At 36.0% G+C, this 21,931-nt stretch overlaps 1 protein-coding gene across 1 annotated transcript in view; it reads left to right on the top strand.

The window, feature by feature from the left end:
• Positions 1-21,931, top strand: part of prkx (protein kinase X-linked) — a 54,423-nt gene that overhangs the window by 27,072 nt on the left and 5,420 nt on the right. Inside the window, exons 4-5 of the mRNA XM_079862605.1 lie at positions 10,237-10,356; positions 18,947-19,042. Of these exons, the coding sequence (XP_079718731.1) occupies positions 10,237-10,356; positions 18,947-19,042 (216 nt within the window). The remainder of the gene's footprint in view (positions 1-10,236; positions 10,357-18,946; positions 19,043-21,931) is intronic.

Below are 21,931 nucleotides of genomic sequence, written 5' to 3'. Positions count from 1 at the left end.
AAATCCCTCTTCTTTTATTCTTCACTCATACAGTGTGACTTCCCCTACAAAAGTCTTAAAGAAGTGCTTCTCTGTGGGTATTAAAGCTGTCCTAATATGAGCCTCTTTAACAAAAAATGCGGCTTTGTTTGGCCCCAGAGCATCCACCAACCTACCGTTATTAATTATGAAAAAAGAGAGTAACCTTGTTGAAATTGAAAATCCCTCTGGTTGTGCCCTCTTATATTATCTTTCAAATAAAAAAGAATGAGAGATTGTGTGTTGTGTGTTTGTTTGTATGTTTGTGTATATCCATCTGCAGTGCAGAGTACTGCAGTCAGTGCTTTTTCAGAGCAACCCATGACCCCTCTGGTGTGTATGCATAATGGGTCATGATTCTGTTTCTCTGCACATGGGGAAGGGGCACAGTACAACGAGGGCCTGACTGTGATGCGCAAGTGACCCACATATAGAAACTCAAACCAGTGCCACTAGTCCAGTGGGGAAGACAGTGGTCCCTTCAAGCAACAGCTTTGGCTTTTCCAGTTTGAGTAGATAACATTTAGATAGATTGTCATGTGGCAACAATGCCATCTGGTGGCTATAGTTGCATTTGGCATTACAGACCGGGATATTTGCTGTTTGCCTTGATTGATGGCCATTTAAAGTGGCTGTATTGTTAAGATCAGGACAGGATGAGGACTTTGGAAATCTGGTCCTACAACAGGCATGTTTTTGTTTTGTTTTTTTGGGAGGGGGAGGGGGAGGGGGAGGGGGGGTTAGACCGCATTATGACATTTTCATCTGTTTTTCTTTTATCTTGTCAGAATGTCTGCTCAAGATGAGAGCTTATTGTTGTACCACAGTTACTGATGGATTGCAGGGTTCTTATTGTGGTCGTATTTGTAGTTGAAGGAGGGAACTTGTCAAATGGTAGCTGCACAGCTTTGAGAGGCCAATCAAAAAGAAAACATAAAAAGGAATAGGAGAAAAGTCACCATCACAACAGCGTTGACATCCTAAAGGTCCATTTTGAAAATTCGTCTGTGAATTTTGAGATGTTTACACACTTGTTTCAGCTAGGACAATGACAAAGAGTTACGGATAAAGGTAGGGTAGGCAATTATTTTCATAAACACTTTTGTACGTATCTTCTGTGGAAGTCTCAGGACCAAAAAATGTTTATCCAATCATTGCATTAGTTTCGATGATACGATGTCCTACCTGCCTGTCAGCATGTGTCATCAGTCACACGTTCCATGAGGCTATGCAGAGTTGTAGACAGACAGTCACTGAGCACTGCAAACAAACAGCAGCCACCTTTTAAGACCCCGATATACTTCAAGCGAAACTGAAGAACAAACTGATGGCGTAATTTCAAACAAAATCAGGCCAAAACGGAGTTCATTTGGAGTTAATTGTGGGTGTTCAAAACATCGTCAAAGTAAACTTTCTGGAAAAGTTTGCTACTGTCTGTAAAAGTGCTATATGAATAAACGTGATGTGACTTTACTAGAGTGCCGAATTGCAGAGCTCATTGCTCAAACATATCCACTTTGCTATGATCACATGCTTTTCTTATGCTTTATTAAAATGCTTGCTGTTTTCTTAATTTTGTTGTGTGTTTATTTTGTTATTGAGAGGAAAGCATGCAGCACATATTTACATATTCTATACATAATCTAAACGCTGCTCTCAGCAGTGTAGGCATCTTTGGATGGTCGCTAACAGTACATCACGGGTCATGTATTTCGAACTTCGTTTTACCCCTATAAGCAAAGAATGAAAAAAATCTTTGCCGTGATTATATCGAGGCCTTTACAGTTTCTCCTGAACTAAAACAACAAGCTTATGCTGTGTTCACACCATGTCGTAACTGTAATTACAAGATGGCAACCGGTGAAGTTCTACCCAGAGCTGTTCACTTCCTCAGACTCGGATGTATGCGTTTCTCTTGCAACACTATCAACACCTAAATTAAACTGCAGATGTCAGGTGGTACAAGTAAGAGCTCTATACGTTGTTTACGTTCATTAATATTGTAATGTTATGTGCTTTGAGACATGAGGTAATTTAACGCTGTCTCTCATGCTGCTTTGCAGACTACTGTGCACGTTCTTTTGGAGGAGACTTTGAAGGCTTGCTATTGCTTAACCTTTAAATAAAACAGGCTTACATTTTGTAGACACAAACACAGCCATACAGGCAAACATATTGTTAAGTGAGTCATCAGGTGTTCTTATCTTAATAACAGGAACTGATCTTGATAACAGGATCAGTTTCTTCACTGCTCCTATTAGTATGCAGTCTGATATAATTAGTGTAAACATAAATCATCAGAGCCAATTGAAAACCATGTCACACCAAACTTCTCTTGCGGTTCATTGAAATGCTGTTGTGAACTGACACTGAGAGGCTTCAGTTAACACAAGGGAGACTAATCCTCTCTATTACAGAGAGAAGGATTAAAACCATGCAGCTGAGCACAGAAAGATAAAGAAAGACTAAAATAGAGAGCAAGAAAATAAGGAAAAGAAATACTGTGAGAGATATGCATGCAAGTTGTTTCAGACTCTCTAGCGTTTAAGTTTCCTGCTGTCATCATGGCAGCTTTAGGATAGCATCAGCAGTAGTATGGCCCATGAGCATATATATATATATATATATATATATATATATATATATATATATATATATATATATATATATATATATATATATATATATATATATATATATAAAGAGAGAGAGAGAGGGAGAATAGAAGGGCCAAGCACTGAACCCTGAGGTACCCCAGTTTTGTGATGCGATTTAAACACCCCTTGAAGAAACTTGAAGAACCTATCTACCCATCAGATGACCTAAAATTCAGCACTCATGCAATATGCTTTGTCCCTCTATCAAATGATTCATGAGCTGAAAAAGGTTGAAGACCTGAAAGCTATAATTATCAAAAGGTTAAGTGGAATCCTTTTTTTTCTGTTAAAACTGCAAGCGCAAAATACATTTTTGTTTTACAATTTTTATACAGAATGATTAGTCAACAATTTTCTGATCTTTTACATAACTCACAAAGCTCTTTTACATATTTACGTATCCTTATTGACATTCTGGTATCAACAGCTACAATCTTATAATTCTATTACAAATGGCAGCCATTTGCTGAAGGACAGGTCAACAGACTCATTTATTGACCAGCCCCATGGCCCCAAACAAACACAGATATGTCATTTCACCCCATGGAGCTGCAACTTCTCTATGTCATCAGAAACCCTCTACTACAAATAAAACATGGTGTAGTGGGCTTTCACCCTGGCTTCTAGCTCAATATACAGTTACACTTATAGTATCCTTGGCTTGAAGTGGATATGCTGTCTCTACCTTACACCAGCCAATACAATCCGTTCCAGATAGCCAGCTGTCATAAGGTGTACTGTAATTACACCCCTCTGTGTGCTATCTCTACTGTGTTAAATATATAGGCAAAAAAAAAAAAAATATATATATATATATATATATATATACAGTGCAATGCATAAGTTAATACACCCATGCTAAAGTTGACTAAAAAGAGGAATAAAAAATCATATTTTGGAAATTGAACTTAATGCCTTAATTAAAAAAATTAGGAACAATCCAACCTTTTAGGACACCAATTTTCTTTGTGAATGAATAATGTATCGTAAATAAATAAATGTTCTTCCTTAAAATACATGGTGCATAAGTTTGGACACCCCTATGTTAAATTCCCATAGAGGCAGGCAGATTTTTATTTTTAAGTATTTTTTTTTTTTTAATTTTTAAGATACTATGCATCCTGATAAAGTTCCCTTGGCCTTTGGAATTAAAATAGCCCCACATCATCACATAGCCTTCACCATACCTAGAGACTGGCATGGTTTTATTTCAGTTAGCCTCATAGCTGGTTTGATTTGCATTGAGAGATGATCTTATGGAAAGTACCCCATGCCTGCCTCTATGGGAATTTAACATAGGGATGTACACACTTATGCAACATGTATTTTAAGGAAGAACATTTATTTATTTACGATACATTATTCATTCACAAAGAAAATTGGTGTCCTTAAAGGTTGGATTTTTCCTAATTTTTTTAATTAAGGCATTAAGTTCAATTTCCAAAATATGATTTTTTATTCCTCTTTTTAGTCAACTTTAGCATGGGTGTATTAACTTATGCATTGCACTATATATATATATATATATATATATATATATATATATATATATATATATATATATATATATATATATATATACAGGTGCTGGTCATAAAATTAGAATATCATCAAAAAGTTGATTTATTTCAGTAATTCCGTTAAAAAAGTGAAACTTGTATATTATATAGACTCATTACATGCAAGGTGAGATATCTCAAGCCTTTATTTGTTATAATTTTGATGATTATGGCTTACAGCTTATGAAAACCACAAAATCAAAATCTCAGAAAATTAGAATATTACATGAAATCACACAGTAATTACAGAGTAATACCATGGTCATTGAACCAGGTTTTGGTTATTTTGGCAGTGTGGGCCGGTGCAAATCCTGCTGGAAAATGAAGGAAACATGAAGTGCTCTGAAAATGTCCTGGTAGACGGCTGCGTTGACTCTGGGTTTAATAAAGCACAGTGGACCAAAGTCCTCTTTTCTGATGAGAGCAAATTTTGCATCTCATTTGGAAACCAAGGTCCCAGAGTCTGGAGGAAGAATGGAGAGGCACACAATCCAAGATGCTTGAAGTCCAGTATGAAGTTTCCACAGTCTGTGTTGGTTTGGGGAGCCATGTCATCGGCTGGTGTTGGTCCACTGTGCTGTCCACTCAACGCAGCCGTCTACCAGGACATGTCCAGAGCACTTCATGCTTCCTTCAGCAGACAAGCTTTATGGAGATGCTTCCTTCATTTTCCAGCAGGATTTGCATCTGCCCACACTGCCAAAATAACCAAAACCTGGTTCAGTGACCATGGGATTACTGTGTAATTACTGTGTGATTTCATGTAATATTCTAATTTTCTGAGATTTTGATTTTGTGGTTTTCACAAGCTATAAGCCATAATCATCAAAATTATAACAAATAAAGGATTGAGATATCTCACTTTGCATGTAATGAGTCTATATAATATACAAGTTTCACTTTTTTAAAGGAATTACTGAAATAAATCAACTTTTTGATGATATTCTGATTATATGACCAGCACCTATATATATATATTATTATTTTTTTTTTTTTTTTTTTTTTTCCTTCGGTAAATATCTATGTAATAGTGTGATAATGTAAATTAACACAAAATAAACCTCCAACCCTTCTTTTTTTTAACGTAGCACTGGGGGGATTTTTAATCATAGTTAATTTAATGATAAAATTACTATTGTAAAGATACTAATAATATTGCATGTTTGTTTTTTGGAAATTTGACAGTAAAGCACTGAGGTTGAATTGAGATGCATATACAATTAATCAATAAGCCCCGCAAAGCCGTGTTTTACAGTGGAATTAGAACAGCTAGGGCGTTGTTTAGGCACGACGCGGAGCGGATTAAATTTTTTGTTCAATTTTATCTGCATATCTCTCAATGTAGTTCCAAAGAGGTTGCTAAGCAACACATGCAGCAACAAAGAATCACAAACAGCAGTTGCACAGTAATGTAATGTGATCACAGGTGTATGTTTGTTGAGTAATTTACAACGGCTTCGAATGCGGCTCAACCAATCAGAATCAAGGACTGGAACTATCCGTTTTATAATTTACTTTTATTAACAACAGTATTGTGCAAAAACCCAATTTTTGTAGGGAAATTTAAATATTCTACTCTCATTAAATGTTGTTCTCATTGTTCTTCTATAGTATCATACTGAACTGAATAACAGCTTCAGTGATTAACAAAAACTTTTCTTCAAATTGTGACTGAATTACAAAAAGCAAGTAGAGAGCGCTCTCTACTTGCTTTTTGTAATTCAGTCACAATTTGAAGAAAAGTTTTTGTTTTCATGAGGCTTTGTGACTTACTACTTTTTTCCATATATTAGGGAGTGGAAATGGCTAATAAGTCAATAATTGCTCCTCTGCTGCCATCTACTGGTTATAGTGGTAATTTCATGTCTTTTTTTAATAAAAGTGTTTGTTTGCCGTGGAATATTCGTTTTCTTACATCTTTAAACTTCATTTTGCAAATCATCACATTAAAAATAACATTAAAATTTAGGGATGCACCGATACTGAGCTAATGTACTCGTACTCATAAAAATGCTCCGATACCAACAACCGATCCCAGGCAGCGTTTGTACATTTGTGTCCAGATAAAGAAACACTGACAACAGAGAGTATAATGGGGATAAAAAATATTAAATGAAATATAGGAACACCTATAGCTATGGTGCGCGAGCTGATAAGAGAAAAATGTGCAGTGAATTGAGCGCACAGCGGCACAGATGCGCGAGCTGGTCGAGCGCATCCCTTTTTCACAGACGTCAGTGGAAAGTTTGTAATTCAGTTGGATGTCAATGGCAAAGAAAGTAATATTACATAATAATGTAACTTATTATTAACGTTAACTGACGAGAGAGAGAGAGAGAGAGAGAGAGAGCACTTCTATTGAATGCTCTTGATTGCTGACCATTCTCTCAGCACATGTTATTTGGATTAAAACTAAATTGTATGTGTAAGTAAAACATGAACTGTTACCTGATTTATGTATAACGAGTGGTTCTCTACATTATTACTACAGGATGTTTGCAGGCCAAGCAGTGTCACATACAAGAAGTTCCAACACAAAACTCCAAAGCGCTGAATTGAATTGTCTTTTACGTATTGTGCTTGTACGGACGAATTCACACAAAATTATGTAAAATCGTCTGTCTTGGCAAGTGTCCTAGTAAACAAAGTCGGTTATATCTCAAGTGAACGTAGACAGTATATTCAAATGGGGTCCGTGCATTCGGTCTTAAAGGGGCAGCAGGTTTTAATGTTTTAATGTTCAAACATTGTTTAATGTTCAATCAAACAAAGGACAAATAAATTACTCACTGCTCTTGACTAAAATAAAAAGATCCATCTATATTTAATTTATACAGTAATGAATATGCAGTGTTTTTTCACATTTGATTGGTTACTGTAGTTTTTGTTGTAGTATCAGAATTGGAATAAATAATTGATATTTCACTTGTTTCTAAACATTTGTACCACTGACCCAATCTTTAGCACTGAGCCCCTCTGGAGCAGCTCTAAATATGTGCTGTACTGTTAAATGAAAGATAAAATATGATAGAGCAATATGAACAGTGAAAGTAACACAAGTTCATACAAAGCATTTTAGCTTTATTAAGCATGAAAACTTCGCCAACTAAGTTAGCTTAGCCAAATAATAATATTTATATTATTTTGGTTTCTCTACCAGTACATTTAAAAATTACAAATGCAGTGAAAATACAGGTTACGGTATCGGTATCGGCGAGTACCAAAAATGACTGTATCGGGACTCATTCTGGAAAAAGTGGTATCGGTGCATCCCTAATAAAATTGGATAATATTTAGAGATTTATAGTGCTGAAAAAAGTGTGATGCACTTTAAAAAGCCCTTGAAAAGTTTTTGACTTTCACTTTCAAAAGGCTGTACGAACCCTGAGATAAATAATGTAAAAACGTTTGACTATTACTGCCACAATACCATGGTTACAGTTAGCGTTTCTATATTAAATCCATGGTGAATGATTTGTGGACTGGAAAGCCTTCTATAACTTGTTCATTCATGGCACAATGTCTCTCCTGGTTTCCACATTAGTGTGGTTTTATATCCGTGGTTTCTAACAGATAATTCTGCACCGAATTTGAATGCTTCACACTAGATCTTGCTCTTTCTCACTGGATCTCACAGCGCTGTGTAACGGTGTCACATGTTCAAGATCGCACACAAGTTAACATGTTCTGAGTTCTGCGCTGTCTATTATTGCTCCGAGCTGATAATTTGTCGTTAATTTTCCTTTTGATATTTTTTGAATGCAACTGGATTTTCTTATCAGTTGGGCAACGTGTTGGTGGGACCAGTGCGACCTCTAACAAAATGTAGTCGCACTGGCATGAAAAAAGTTTGGGGGTCAATAATAATTATTGCAATTATTATTTGCAATGACTGGCTGAGTACTTGTGCAAAAGACGTCAAGTTTTTATTTATTTGTTTGTTTGTTTATTTATTTAGTTATCTATTTTGCGTGATAATATTATTATAAACATAGCAATTTGAGTGAAATTTTAACTAGAAACATTGACAAATTTAGGAATGTTTAATATTTAATATGTCCCATTTTTGCTTTACTGATCAAAGCACTCAGGCTGACATAAACTCCACATTGTGGGCAAAAACTGACGATTTGATCTAGCATGAACTGAGGATGTCCCAAAGAGCATTGTGTACTCTAATGAAAGCAAGAAAATCTGACATTTTAATAAAGGTGTAGTCCACCCAAAAATGTAAATTGCAGGGATTAAAGTTCTTCGTCGCTGCGACGGATTTCCGTTAATTGCAGAGAGTCTACGACGGATTTCCGTCAATATCAGGGTTCCCCCCTGCCCTTATGTCTTAAATTCACTTTTCATAATTTTAAGGCTGCACATATGCTTACATTTTTCAAATAGTTTAATAAATGTCTTAATTTTAGTTTGAATGGGTCTTCAATTAAGGAAGGACGAGGTGTATTCACCCTGCTTAGGGGGATGTGATCAAAGCCTGGAGTGGAGCAAAAGCACGTTCCTCTCTCCACTCTAAGCGTTCTATCCACCTTATTCCTACGCCCCATGACACTTTGCGCGAATTATGGGAGTAACTTCCGTTAAGCTGTAAACAATCAGTGAAAAAGGCTCGCGCTATACACTTTTTTTACAATCTATGGTTCACTCCAAATATAGTGCGCCCAAATAAAGAGCGACGCCGTCGCAACTCTCGCTTGTTTTCACAGACGAGATGAAAAGAACAAAAAAAACGAATGCTTTAGGGATTTATGTTCACAGAAGCTGCGAGCCGAGCGCGAATTCCAGCGTGACGCTTCATGACACGCTTCGGTTAACGGTCATGCAAGTCTGGCCTGCGAGATGTAAGTAGCTAAACCAAACAACTGTTTACAATAGAAGAAACAATTAGTTTGCAAAGACTGTATCGTTCAGCTTTGGGAAGATAAGATATACAGGTAAAGATTAGGAGACTGCGAAAAGAAGAAAGAGAGAATGTGATTGAGATGAGAGAGGAAGAGCAGGTATTGCATACTGTGCCCATGAGATTAACATTATTACAATGTATCCCTATTTAACACATACTGTACATGTTCTTTGCTAATTACAGTGGAACATATTTAGCTCAATTTAACAACACAAGCACCTATAAAATATAACTCCATAATAGTAGTATTGTATAAATATGAATATTTGTATATGGTCCTCGAATATGTTATATTTCACCAGTATCAGCACTGGGAGTTTTCACTGTTTGTATCACTCCGTTTTGTCTGTGTTTACGCAACTTGCATCATTAAGCCAGTAGGTGGCGACAAGTGACTGCCTTTATGAGTGAGTAATTGAACCATTAAATGAACAGATTAGTACTAAAACATTAATTAAGGAAAAAACGAGTAGCTGAAACCAATCTTTCATGCTCATATAAATTGCTCATTTGCCTCTGGATACTGTATGCATGCCCCCGAACCCCCCTTGCAAGATCCCTTTAGCAAGGACCTCTGTTTGTATGACTACATCACAAAGAGTCAAGTCTTGTTCAAACGCTGAACAAACGCTGTTCAAAATGGCCTTTCTTTAAACGCAAATGTTCTTTGAGTATTTCATTTGTGAAGGTAAAGCATGTACTCACTATACTCCTAATTACAAGAAGAAGAAAATTTTCACACTGGGTGTGTGACAGGGTGTGGAATGGGGTTTGGCCGAGGAAAATTTTTCAGTCAAAAGTCTTTAATCCCTGAAATTGTCATAATTTACTATATCAATTATGTCACTCCAAACTTGTATAATATTATTTCTTCTGTGGAACATAAAATATATTTTGTGAGAAATGTCTGTGTTTTTTGTTGTTGTTGTTGTTTTAATTTTTTGTCTTTAACATTAAACATGGTCAACTTCAAAAAATGTATTCTTTTTTATAGTCTTAAAACATTCAGTTTTTTCCAAGTCTTTTGGGTCTTGTAGGATTTTTTTTGCTCTTTCTGTCCATCACTATTTTATTATTTCTTTCTTTACAGGACCTGGACTCTATGTGGTACTCCTGAATATTTGGCTCCTGAAGTGATCCAGAGTAAAGGTCATGGGCGAGCTGTGGATTGGTGGGCTCTCGGTGTGCTCATCTTTGAAATGCTAGCAGGGTAAGACCAAATGTTCATTTATATTTTACAGAGTCTGTGTACCCCTGGAAGTTTGTAAATTACTGAAGGGGGTCCAGAGAGATGAATAAAGCATATTTTTTGGCTAAACATTTGCTAATGATCTGAGTATACATTTTATATATGTAATAGTTTTAGTTGGTGGTTTTTAATGAATGCTATTACTAAGTTTTACCCCCCTATATATATATATATATATATATATATATATATATATATATATATATATATATATATATATATATATATGCTTATTTTTTTCATCTATAAGTGACTTCCCTTACATTTGTTCTTAAAAAAATTGAGAATCTAAAATCCTGACAACTACTTTCCAAGTATTACCAAGTATTTTCCAAGGCCAACTTAACTGGCCTTCAGCTAATGGGAACTTTTAAAAAACCAGTCATGAATAAATACATTGAAATAAATAACAGTTGCCATTCCATCATGTATGGCTCAGACTGTATTTGTATTGGTGTGTGGTCAGGAGGGATTGGCTCTTGTCAAAAATACACCACTAGAGGGCAGCAGTGGAATATTGAGCTCTGCCAAGAGCCTAAACCTCCTTGTGCATGTCTCAGTGTCCTTTTTCAGTGCTGTCTTGAAATGTATCCGTATTGTGATATTCATCCTTATTTGCCTTGACGTTAATTCCTGCAGCCTATATTCAGCATGCACAAACTGGCATATTTAATATGCACACAGATAATCTGCTCGCATTTACAGTATCTCAGAGGGCGGATGTGTATCTTGGAATAGATCTTGTTTACAAAAAGATTACATCCAGATTAATCTGTTATTACCAACACATGTGGGCATAAATGTGTGGTAGAACAGCATGTAAAATTTGTAGATAAATTTTTGGCAAATTATGTTATATTTTTATTTCTCGATCAGCAAGTTCCACACTGCTAGCCTAGAAATCTAGACGCACCCTAGCGCCAGCAAATGCAATTTGCAGCCAGGGTCGTCTAGCAACTCTCCGTTGGCTTGCGAGCTGGAAAAACCAAACTCTAGTCAGGCCAATCACATTGTGTATAGAGTCAGTGGGCGGGCTAAACATAATGACGGCAGAGTTGCGATGGTTCTGTGTGAATTCCCTGCTACTTGAAAACAAAGTCGTCTTTCAAATCGATTTTGGCCGCGACTCTGGAAGACTTGGAGTTAAGCTTTGAGAAAAGAACAAAGAACGACACGACGACGAAGTCATTCTTAAAAAAGGAAGATGTGTTCAGAGTTTTGCCGACCGGATAAAAAGTTTAATCTAACAACTAGCTCCGCTGGTGGGAAAACACTCTGGTTGGTTGTAGTGCTGTCCTATTGCGTGCACAGGGAATTTGAAAGACAACTGTTTATCCCGCCCCTCGGATTGAGCCCTGCCAATGGTGTGTTCCCAGACCCAACATTTTGATGTGGGTCTGGCTTGTCAGGATACCACACAGCTGCACTTTGTGCATAATCTTTGCACAAGAAAATGTGTTCATTTTGTCACATGGACTCCAAAGCCGGTGTGAAAATAAACTTCTTCCCTCTTGGTATAATTTTGGATGCTGTAGTGTATATCCATTCCAAACAGCTCCATTCTCCCACCTGCATGTTGCTGGATCTAAATCTGCCCTAGAGCTTTCACAGGCTCTCGTCTGGAGGAAAGAGTGACCCACCCTCTTCATTCATCCCAGACTTCTTTTGAAGTATTTGCTTCTGCAAGTCAGTGAGAGAAAAATACCTGGTCCCTTAGTTTTCCAAGAGACAGACACACGGACATAGGCTCAGCTTGCCCAGACATACAAAAGCTCTCTTCAGTCGTATCTGGGACTGTGTGTTTGTCTGTTTGAATGTTAAAGGTTGTTTGACTCTCCTTTACAGGAAATATAGCAAGAGTTGAAATAGTTCCTCCAATGGGGTAGCAACCTCAATGTAGTGACCGACCGTGCATGTGGGTGTGAGCAGATGTCTTGTGGGTGTGTTCGTATTTCTGTCCTAACTACTTTTAAGGATAAAATTGGTGAAAATGTCAGCTAAGTCTGAGCAAAAACTTTTAGAATTGCATTTAAAAGCAAAAATGGTTCACAAACCAGGGTTTCCAGAAGATGTATTTTGAATTTAAGGATTGGGTTAAGGTAGGATTGGGTATCGTTTGAATTTTAACAATTCCGATTCTGCTCATCGATTCCTAATTTCCCAAAATATTTCATTGTAGCTGAATACCATGAACAAAAATCAGCAGGCTAAAGAGCACTTAAGGAACTTTTGCCTATGGTTTAAAAATATCATAGCAAAAACAACTAGCCTAACTAATAAACATTTCAAACATTATTAAAGAAAAATAAAAAACAGTAGTTAAAAAGGAACACATTTTTACTTAGCAATTGCACAAATAAATACAACTGAACAAAGATACGATTGAAATAAACAATGTTTTAAGATTTTCAGGTATTCAGGTACAGAAACTGTTATCAAATGTAAAATAACACTGCACTTTATGAATAAAATATAGGCCTAGGCTACATTACAAATATAGTTACAAAAGTTATTCAGTCAAGAACAGAGGGTTAATTTTCTCTTTGTCTTTTGTTGTTTGATTAACGTTATTATAGAGACAGCAGCAGGAATATCAGGCTGTTGTCACTTTAAGAGCTGCACTGTTCCAATATAATGTTACACATGCATTTTCTTTGTCAACTGTTTATGTTCACTTAAGACATAACCAACTGTGTTTACGAGAATATTTTGACATATTTTTGTGTGTATTTGTCCGTTTAAGTGCAAAAAGATGCGGAAGGAACTCGGTTCAGTATAGCGCACCACTATTCAGTATGAGAAGCGACTTTCTGTGCGCACCGGTTTAAATGTGACTGGCAACTAGGGCTGCACGATGTGTCGTTTAAGCATCGATATCGCGATGTACGAATCCACGATAGTCACATCGCAGGATGTGCGATGTAGGCTGTCGTAGTTGATCCGTTATTCATTACCGTACGGGCCAGCTGCTCACAGGCCCTTGGACGAATGTGATTCGCGGATTAATTGCACAGCTTAACCATCATAGAGTGAAAGTTTATCATTTGCATGTGTTTTTAAGTCCTGTCAGTTTAACAGGGCGCATATAAGAACGAGCAGAGAGAGAGAGAGAGAGAGAGAGAGAGCGCCCCGGCCGCGCGCGCGCTCACCTTCACCGTCTTCAAACAAAACGAGCGCTGTCTTGCTCTCTCTCCCTCGCGCACATTAATCTAAATAAATTGACACGATGGTGTCGAACAAAAGAAAAAGAAAAAAAAAAACTATCCAGTGATGAAATGTTTTCTGTGTTGTCAAATCTTGTGCGATATCCTAAACTGCCGAGATAATTACACAACGCGTGCCGTACACGTCCGATTCGCGAACTAATGATTCCTTTGAACCGATTCAATTTAATGAATGGTTTAAACAACTGACCTGTCCAACACTGAACTCACGAGACGTCTGAATTGGTGTATAAAAAAAATCTGTAACACTTTACAATAATGTTCTATTTATTAAATTATTTAACTACATTAGTTTACTATTACTAAACTGCACTTCTACAACAATTTCAACATTTAGGCTATAGCCTACATTATTGAAATCAAAAGTTGTACAGTATTTGTTAACATAGTTAATGCACTGTGAAGTAACATTACCAAACAATGAACAGCTGTGTTTTTATAAACTAAGATAAACAAAGATTAATAAATATAGTAACAGAAGTATTGCTCATGGTAAGTTCATGTTAGTTAATATGTTAACAATTCAAACCATATCCTAAAGTTACAAACAAATAATTTACTCTAATTTAAATAATACTCTGATGTTTAAATCATTTAAAATGAGAATGTAAGTGTGCTCACCCCATTTTTGTTTGTAAGAAAAAATTAGATTAGATTTCATATCGCAATATATATCGTAGAAAAATAAAATATCGCAATGTCATTTTTTCCCAATATCGTGCAGCCCTACTGGCAACTCTTAAATTTCTGTTTGGCTTTTCTTACCACCATGCTGATTCACTTGAAAAATCTACATACTTTTGTCATTGAAGGAAATTATATATATATACATATATACATACACACACCAGTATACAGTGAGGAAAATAAGTATTTGAACACCCTGCTATTTTGCAAGTTCTCCCACTTAGAAATCATGGAGGGGTCTGAAATTGTCATCGGAGGTGCATGTCCACTGTGAGAGACATAATCTAAAAAAAACAATCCAGAAATCACAATATATGATTTTTAACTATTTATTTGTATGATACAGCTGCAAATAAGTATTTGAACACCTGAGCAAATCAATGTTAATATTTGGTACAGTAGCCTTTGTTTGCAATTACAGAGGTCAAACGTTTCCTGTAGTTTTTCACCAGGTTTGCACACACTGCAGGAGGGATTTTGGCCCACTCCTCCACACAGATCTTCTCTAGATCAGTCAGGTTTCTGGGCTGTCGCTGAGAAACACGGAGTTTGAGCTCCCTCCAAAGATTCTCTATTGGGTTTAGGTCTGGAGACTGGCTAGGCCACACCAGAACCTTGATATGCTTCTTACAGAGCCACTCCTTGGTTATCCTGGCTGTGTGCTTCGGGTCATTGTCATGTTGGAAGACCCAGCCTCGACCCATCTTCAATGCTCTAACTGAGGGAAGGAGGTTGTTCCCCAAAATCTCGCAATACATGGCCCCGGTCATCCTCTCCTTAATACAGTGCAGTCACCCTGTCCCATGTGCAGAAAAACACCCCCAAAGCATGATGCTACTACCCCCATGCTTCACAGTAGGGATGGTGTTCTTGGGATGGTACTCATCATTCTTCTTCCTCCAAACACGTTTAGTGGAAGTATGACCAAAAAGTTCTATTTTGGTCTCATCTGACCACATGACTTTCTCCCATGACTCCTCTGGATCATCCAAATGGTCATTGGCAAACTTAAGACGGGCCTTGACATGTGCTGGTTTAAGCAGGGGAACCTTCCGTGCCATGCATGATTTCAAACCATGACGTCTTAGTGTATTACCAACAGTAACCTTGGAAACGGTGGTCCCAGCTCTTTTCAGGTCATTGACCAGCTCCTCCCATGTAGTTCTGGGCTGATTTCTCACCTTTCTTAGGATCATTGAGACCCCACGAGGTGAGATCTTGCATGGAGCCCCAGTCCGAGGGAGATTGACAGTCATGTTTAGTTTCTTCCATTTTCTAATGATCGCTCCAACAGTGGACCTTTTTTCACCAAGCTGCTTGGCAATTTCCCTGTAGCACTTTCCAGCCTTGTGGAGGTGTACAATTTTTGTCTCTAGTGTCTTTGGACAGCTCTTTGGTCTTGGCCATGTTAGTAGTTGGATTCTTACTGATTGTATGGGGTGGACAGGTGTCTTTATGCAGCTAACGACCTCAAACAGGTGCATCTAATTTAGGATAATAAATGGAGTGGAGGTGGACATTTTAAAGGCAGACTAACAGGTCTTTGAGGGTCAGAATTCTAGCTGATAGACAGGTGTTCAAATACTTATTTGCAGCTGTATCATACAAATAAATAGTTAAAAAATCATATATTGTGATTTCTGGATTTTATTTTTTAGATTATGTCTCTCACAGTGGATATGCACCTACGATGACAATTTCAGACCCCTCCATGATTTCCAAGTGGGAGAACTTGCAAAATAGCAGGGTGTTCAAATACTTATTTTCCTCACTGTATATGTGTGAGTGTCTTAGTTATAATACAATAAATGTTATAAGATCCAGCACTCTTCAAGAGCACAATTTTAAAGGCTTCTCCTTTTGTATTCTCTTTCTCAGTGGAATGTTGGCGACACCTATGGTGTTATGTAAAAGTTTTGAGTTTTATAATTCTCCTTTTTTTCCGTCACCAGCCACTGCTTACAGTAACACTATAGAGACGAATATGCCTCTCGCTCTCTCTGTCTTTTATTCTCCTTCACCCTATCTCTCTTTTCCATCACCCATGAGAAGGAATAGCTACAAGTTATGCTCTCCTGGATTTTCTCTCTCTGTTTATGGTTTCCACAATACTTCAGTACTGTCAGTCCTGCTCAATCCATTAAGTTGAACCACCTTATTTTACTTTTTAGAAGGCTGCAGCCTGAGGTCTGAGGTCTGTAAAGGAATACAAAATTAAGTCATCGTTTACTTACCCTCATGTCATATCAAACCTAAATGATAATATTTCTTAATTTAAACACAAAAGGAGATTTTTATGTTTTTCTTTTCCATTCTATGAAAGTGAATGGTGACCAGGTGCTATCAAGCTTCAAAAGTTCACTATAAAATAATAATGACAGTAATGTATATGACTGGAATATGTGTGCTATATAAATTACAGTTATGATTCATTATGCATCATATTTACTATTAACTATATATTTACATATATTATTTATATAGGATATAATCGTACTGTGGCCATTCTGTGTAAATGCTCTTTTAAGCCATCACAGATATGTCATCCCCGCTGTGCAACTCTGAGCTAATGGCTTATTCTGTGTCAAACGCTGCAGGGTCTTTCACTCTATATTTTGCTGCTGATGTATGTCTCATCATCTCATCTTCACTGTTGACACTTGAGTTCTGTCATTGTCAGTGATCTGTGCCCTCATGCGACTTAAGGTGGTCGCCTAGTAACAGGCTCATTAGCATCCCTCACCTTATCTATCCCTCATATTTAATGGCTGTTTGAAATGCCACCTGGACTCAGGTATTAAACACAAGCTCATTGCTTGAAGAGTGGAAGGATGTTTGATGGCATGTTGGTTGGGGCGTAGCACGACTATACTGGAAGTCTGTAATGGAGTAATGGATTACACAGCATGAGCTGGAGAATCACATACCAGACATTAGAGAACACACATCACATGGACAGAAATGAGTAGAAATGGCATTATACTGAGACACAGTCCATAGCAGTCATTCAAAGGCCTAAACGACACATTCAGCAGTTGTGGTTCTCCTCCAATGCTGCTACTTTTGGTGATTTAAATAAGTGCAGATCAGGAATGCATCTGTGAAATTCAAATTCAAAACTTCAAGACTTTGTTCAGTTAACTCGCTGTAGATTACATTGGAATATTTGTATTAACTCTTTCCCCGCCAGCGTTTAAAAAAAAAGTTGAACAGTGGAAAAACAGTGAAAACACAGAAAGCCAGAAAATTCAATCAAGTGGCGGGGAAGCAGTGTCTCATAAATGACAGAAAATTCCTTTACCGGCGGAGAGAGTTTAGCAAAAGTAACGTAATTGAAGAGGTCTTTTATATTAAATAATTCCAAGTAACATACTGACAATAAAGCACTACAAAATGACAATAATAATAATTACAGGGTTTATTAGTTAGTTACTTACTTACATTTGCCCAAATATGTTAATGTAGTGTTTAATTGCTTTGCTTTAAGATAATGTAAACCCATGAGGCAAGAAAAACTTAAAAGCATATTCATATACAAAACTTCTGGTTACATGACAGTTCTTTTAAAGAAATCCATGCAAAAGTTAATATTAGATCATTTTAGAATACAGTGAAGGATGTACCGAATATTCTTCAATTTTATGTAAAACAGAAATATGACGAATAGAATATCAGATCTCTGTCATGTGGCCAAAAATAAATACAAAAAAATAAGCTTTTTTGCATAGTTGTTTTTGACACATGAAAACTGTAACAATGCATCTTACAAGGTAACACAATGAGTTTTTGAGTCCTCGAATTAAGTCCCCACATTAAGTCCTTGAATTTTAGGGTATTGGACCTGGAAAGTCCTTGAAAGGTCCTTGAATTTGAAGTTATCCAAGGTGTGGGAACCCTGTAATTATTATTATTATTATTATTATTATTTTAAATGTAGTAAAAAAATAAAAATAAAATAAAAACTGCTTTATTGTCAGTATGCCATTTGTAATTATTTAATAAAAAACTTAAAATGCATTTATGTAAAACTTCCCTAAGAAAAAATATTAAAACAAAACTGAATGGGTAATTATATCTTTGGTAAACCAGATTTATTTATTTCTTTACCAATTATATATATGATGCCTAAAACGATGCTATAAACAAAAGTGATCTGTTGTTATTGATTTTATTCCAAGCCAGTAATAAATCTGCACTTGTATCGAGTTGAATATCAACTTTTTTGCCATCTAGTTCAAGTTTGGTCCTTGATGGCTTAAGTCACAGTTGTTTTGTGTTCATCTATGTGCTTGTCTTGTCTGTAGTGTCCAGGTCAGGTCTTTTAATGAATCATTGCAGAGGTTTTTATTAGACTAAGCTGACAGAGATAAAGTCTGCATTCATTTTGGGCATTTCAGCATTAAATTCAGCTTAGCTGTCAATAGGATGAAAGTATACAGGAGTATACATTTTTAGAGACTTTTTCTGCTCTCTGTTATACTGACACATTAATTGATCATTATTTTAAAATGTCTTTGTCAGCACTAAAATATTTCAGTCGATACATCTCTGGTTGGAACATCTTTTTAAGGTTTTGGGATCTTGGATTCATCCCTGGCATTTAAAAATCTCTACTATTTTACTGTCTTTCTCTGTCTAAGGTATCCACCATTTTTTGATGATAATCCTTTTGGCATCTACCAGAAGATTCTGGCCGGAAAGTTGGAGTTTCCACGGCATCTGGATTTCTATGTTAAGTGAGTTTGATAAAGAAAACACAACCAAAAAAAATGACACATGCCACATTTATAGCATACATAAAACACAACGTCTAGTGAAATCATGTCAGCATAAACAAGAAATATTTTATCTCAAATTTGTATTTATTTATTTTTTTTGTTTGTTTGTTTAAAAAAAAATGTTTTGGTTACTAAAACTTACAACCAATTTTAATTTGGTGCAATTAAGCTGAAATAAAAAATGTATTAAAAATGTAAAATTATTAGATGAAAAACTGTAAACTTAAATGAAAATGAGAAAATTACTAAATCTTTAACATTAAAAGGAAAACTTTGAAAACTGAAAAGATTCAAATTATTAAAAATATCAATAAATACTGTAATAGTATATAAATAATGCTAGACTAACACTGGTAAAACAAAAATACATTGTTAAATTTAAAAAGCTAAAATTCAGTTTCATTGCTCCTCCCACATTAAAATATATTAAGTTAAATAAAAATGTATATGTCTTTGAACATCAATAATGACTATTTTAAGTATTTAAATCCATTAATATGGTAGTAGACCACACTTAAAATGTAACAATTTTTATATTCAGTGATAACAGGCTTTCTCTTTTCAGCAAAGGGTCCTTGATATGAAAAAGGTTGAAGACCCATGTTTTAGACAGTTCATAGTTCAAAGAGAGATGCTCTCATAGATACACATAACACATGTCCTCTAATGAACCCATCTAAACTTGTCAACTAAGCACACTGGCAGCTGCAGGAGTGGAGGCATCCTCTAGATTACAGACAGATGGGTCTGTTTACTCCATTACTCAGGGTGCTTTTGAACTAAAGGAGCTCAGGATTCAGCAAACAAGCTGCTGTTTCATCTTGATGTTCAAAAAATACAAAAGTAATCCTTAATGATACAGAACAATATCCTCTCTTAGTTGTATCATCTATCTAAGAAGTCATTGCAGCTGTACAAACATGTACACAAAATTGCATCACAGTTGCATTTCCTAATATGACTTTTGTCCACTAACTGTTGGGGCTAACTGCTGTTTACTGCTTCAAACAGTCTGCACTCCAGAGACAAAGACAGCTTAAAGGATTAGTTCACCCCAAAATGAAAATTTCCTAATAATTTACTCACCCCAATGCCATCCAAGATATCCATGTCTTTCTTTCCTCAGTGGGGAGGAAAACATTTTTGAGGAAAACATTTCTGGATTTTTCTTCTAACAATGGACTTTATTGGTTACCATCGTTTTATTAAGTCCAAATCAATGCAGTTTCAAAAGTCTTTGAAGTGTTTAAACAGGCTGTACGCGATTACAGCTGAAGAAGAGGTTGTTATCTAGCGAAACGAAACACAGCCTGTTTAAACACTTCAAAGACTTTTGAAACTGCATTGATTTGGACTTAAAAACGATGGTAACCAATGAAGTCCATTGTTAGAAGAAAAATCCAGAAATGTTTTCCTCAAAAAACATAATTTCTCTCCCACTGAGGAAAGAAAGACATGGATATCTTGGATGGCATTGGGGTGAGTAAATTATTAGGAAATTTTCATTTTGGGGTGAACTAATCCTTTAAGTAAGCTCACGGAAATAGAGACAGACAGTCACTTCAGGCAAAGCAAATCCGTGTTTCCTTTCAACTGACATGTTTACTCTAGTTACAATTGTGAAAGTAGCCAAACGACATCTCCTGTCACTAGGGGTTTAACAAGCTTGATAAGATAATAGTATCGTGAAGTCAAACACACATGATCACTGGAGAATGAATAACATCTGCCAGGAAGGCTAGAGTGAATGGTAAGGTCATCTGTAGCAAGATTGCTCCAGGCGTCTCTCGTGTTGGGTTGAGTGAGAATATCAACGCCACAGCAGTCAACATGCTAATGCGCTCGCCTTCGCAGCTTGAAGCGTGTTGGATCATAGATACAGATTATTTTTGTCAGTGCAAAGATTTTTATGTTTGAAGAAATTGTTTTTATGTTCATAAGCTGATTAAAGCTTTTGCACAATGAATAATCTCTTTAAAACAGTGGTTCTCAAACTTTTCAGGCATTTGTCAAAAAAAATTTGCATATCATGTAACAATCTGTATTGTACAAAGCAGGCCACTCTTGTATAGGGACACAAGATATCAGAAAAAAATAGATATTTTTCTTTTTGTACATTTATTGATATATCGTTTGATGGTGGATATTAGATTCCTTAAATATATTTCCACATGTTTTAATAGAATATAGATTTACATTTGCCATCATCTAGCATAACACTTTATTCTATTATAGTGAAGATTTAACTCTTGAAAAAAAAAAAAGTACAACAAACATTGCATTTACAAATATTTACATTTACTAGACGCTTTTATCCAAAGTGACTTACAAATGAGTAATACAACAAATGCTTCATCTTAAGCAGGCAATAAATACAAGTGCTTGGCATTGTTCAGAATAGTATAAGCAGAATAGTTCAAAGTTTATTAATGTTACATATTGAAACGTGCCATAAACTGTTTCTGACCACACACATTCCTAGATCATTTTTGTAGACTTACTTTTATATACTGTAGTATTTGTATACTTTTACTTTTATTTAGCAGATTTCAATACTGCTCATTTATAATGCTGTGTTGCCAAAATGTAGTATACAGATCATTTATTTTAGTTTTTTTATTTCATTTTCTTTTCTTTTTTAGCAAAGTAGTACAATATTAGTATTTAATATTAGCCATTTATCGGTTATCATAACATTACAATAATTATTGGAATCAGCCAGAATTTGAATAAGGAGTCTTCCTAATCTTAATTTCTGCCTTGTGCATCTTAACTTTCCTGTGTGTATTGAATAATTAAATAATGTGCCTTTTTTTAACCATAGTGATTCTCATCTTTTGTCTTTGT

Source organism: Squalius cephalus (assembly GCF_949319135.1).
Source record: "Squalius cephalus genome assembly, chromosome: 2".
Classification (NCBI taxonomy): Eukaryota; Metazoa; Chordata; class Actinopteri; order Cypriniformes; family Leuciscidae; genus Squalius; species Squalius cephalus.
The sequence above is the reverse complement of the archived record's forward strand: the minus strand, read 5'-3'. Positions and strand labels throughout refer to the sequence as shown.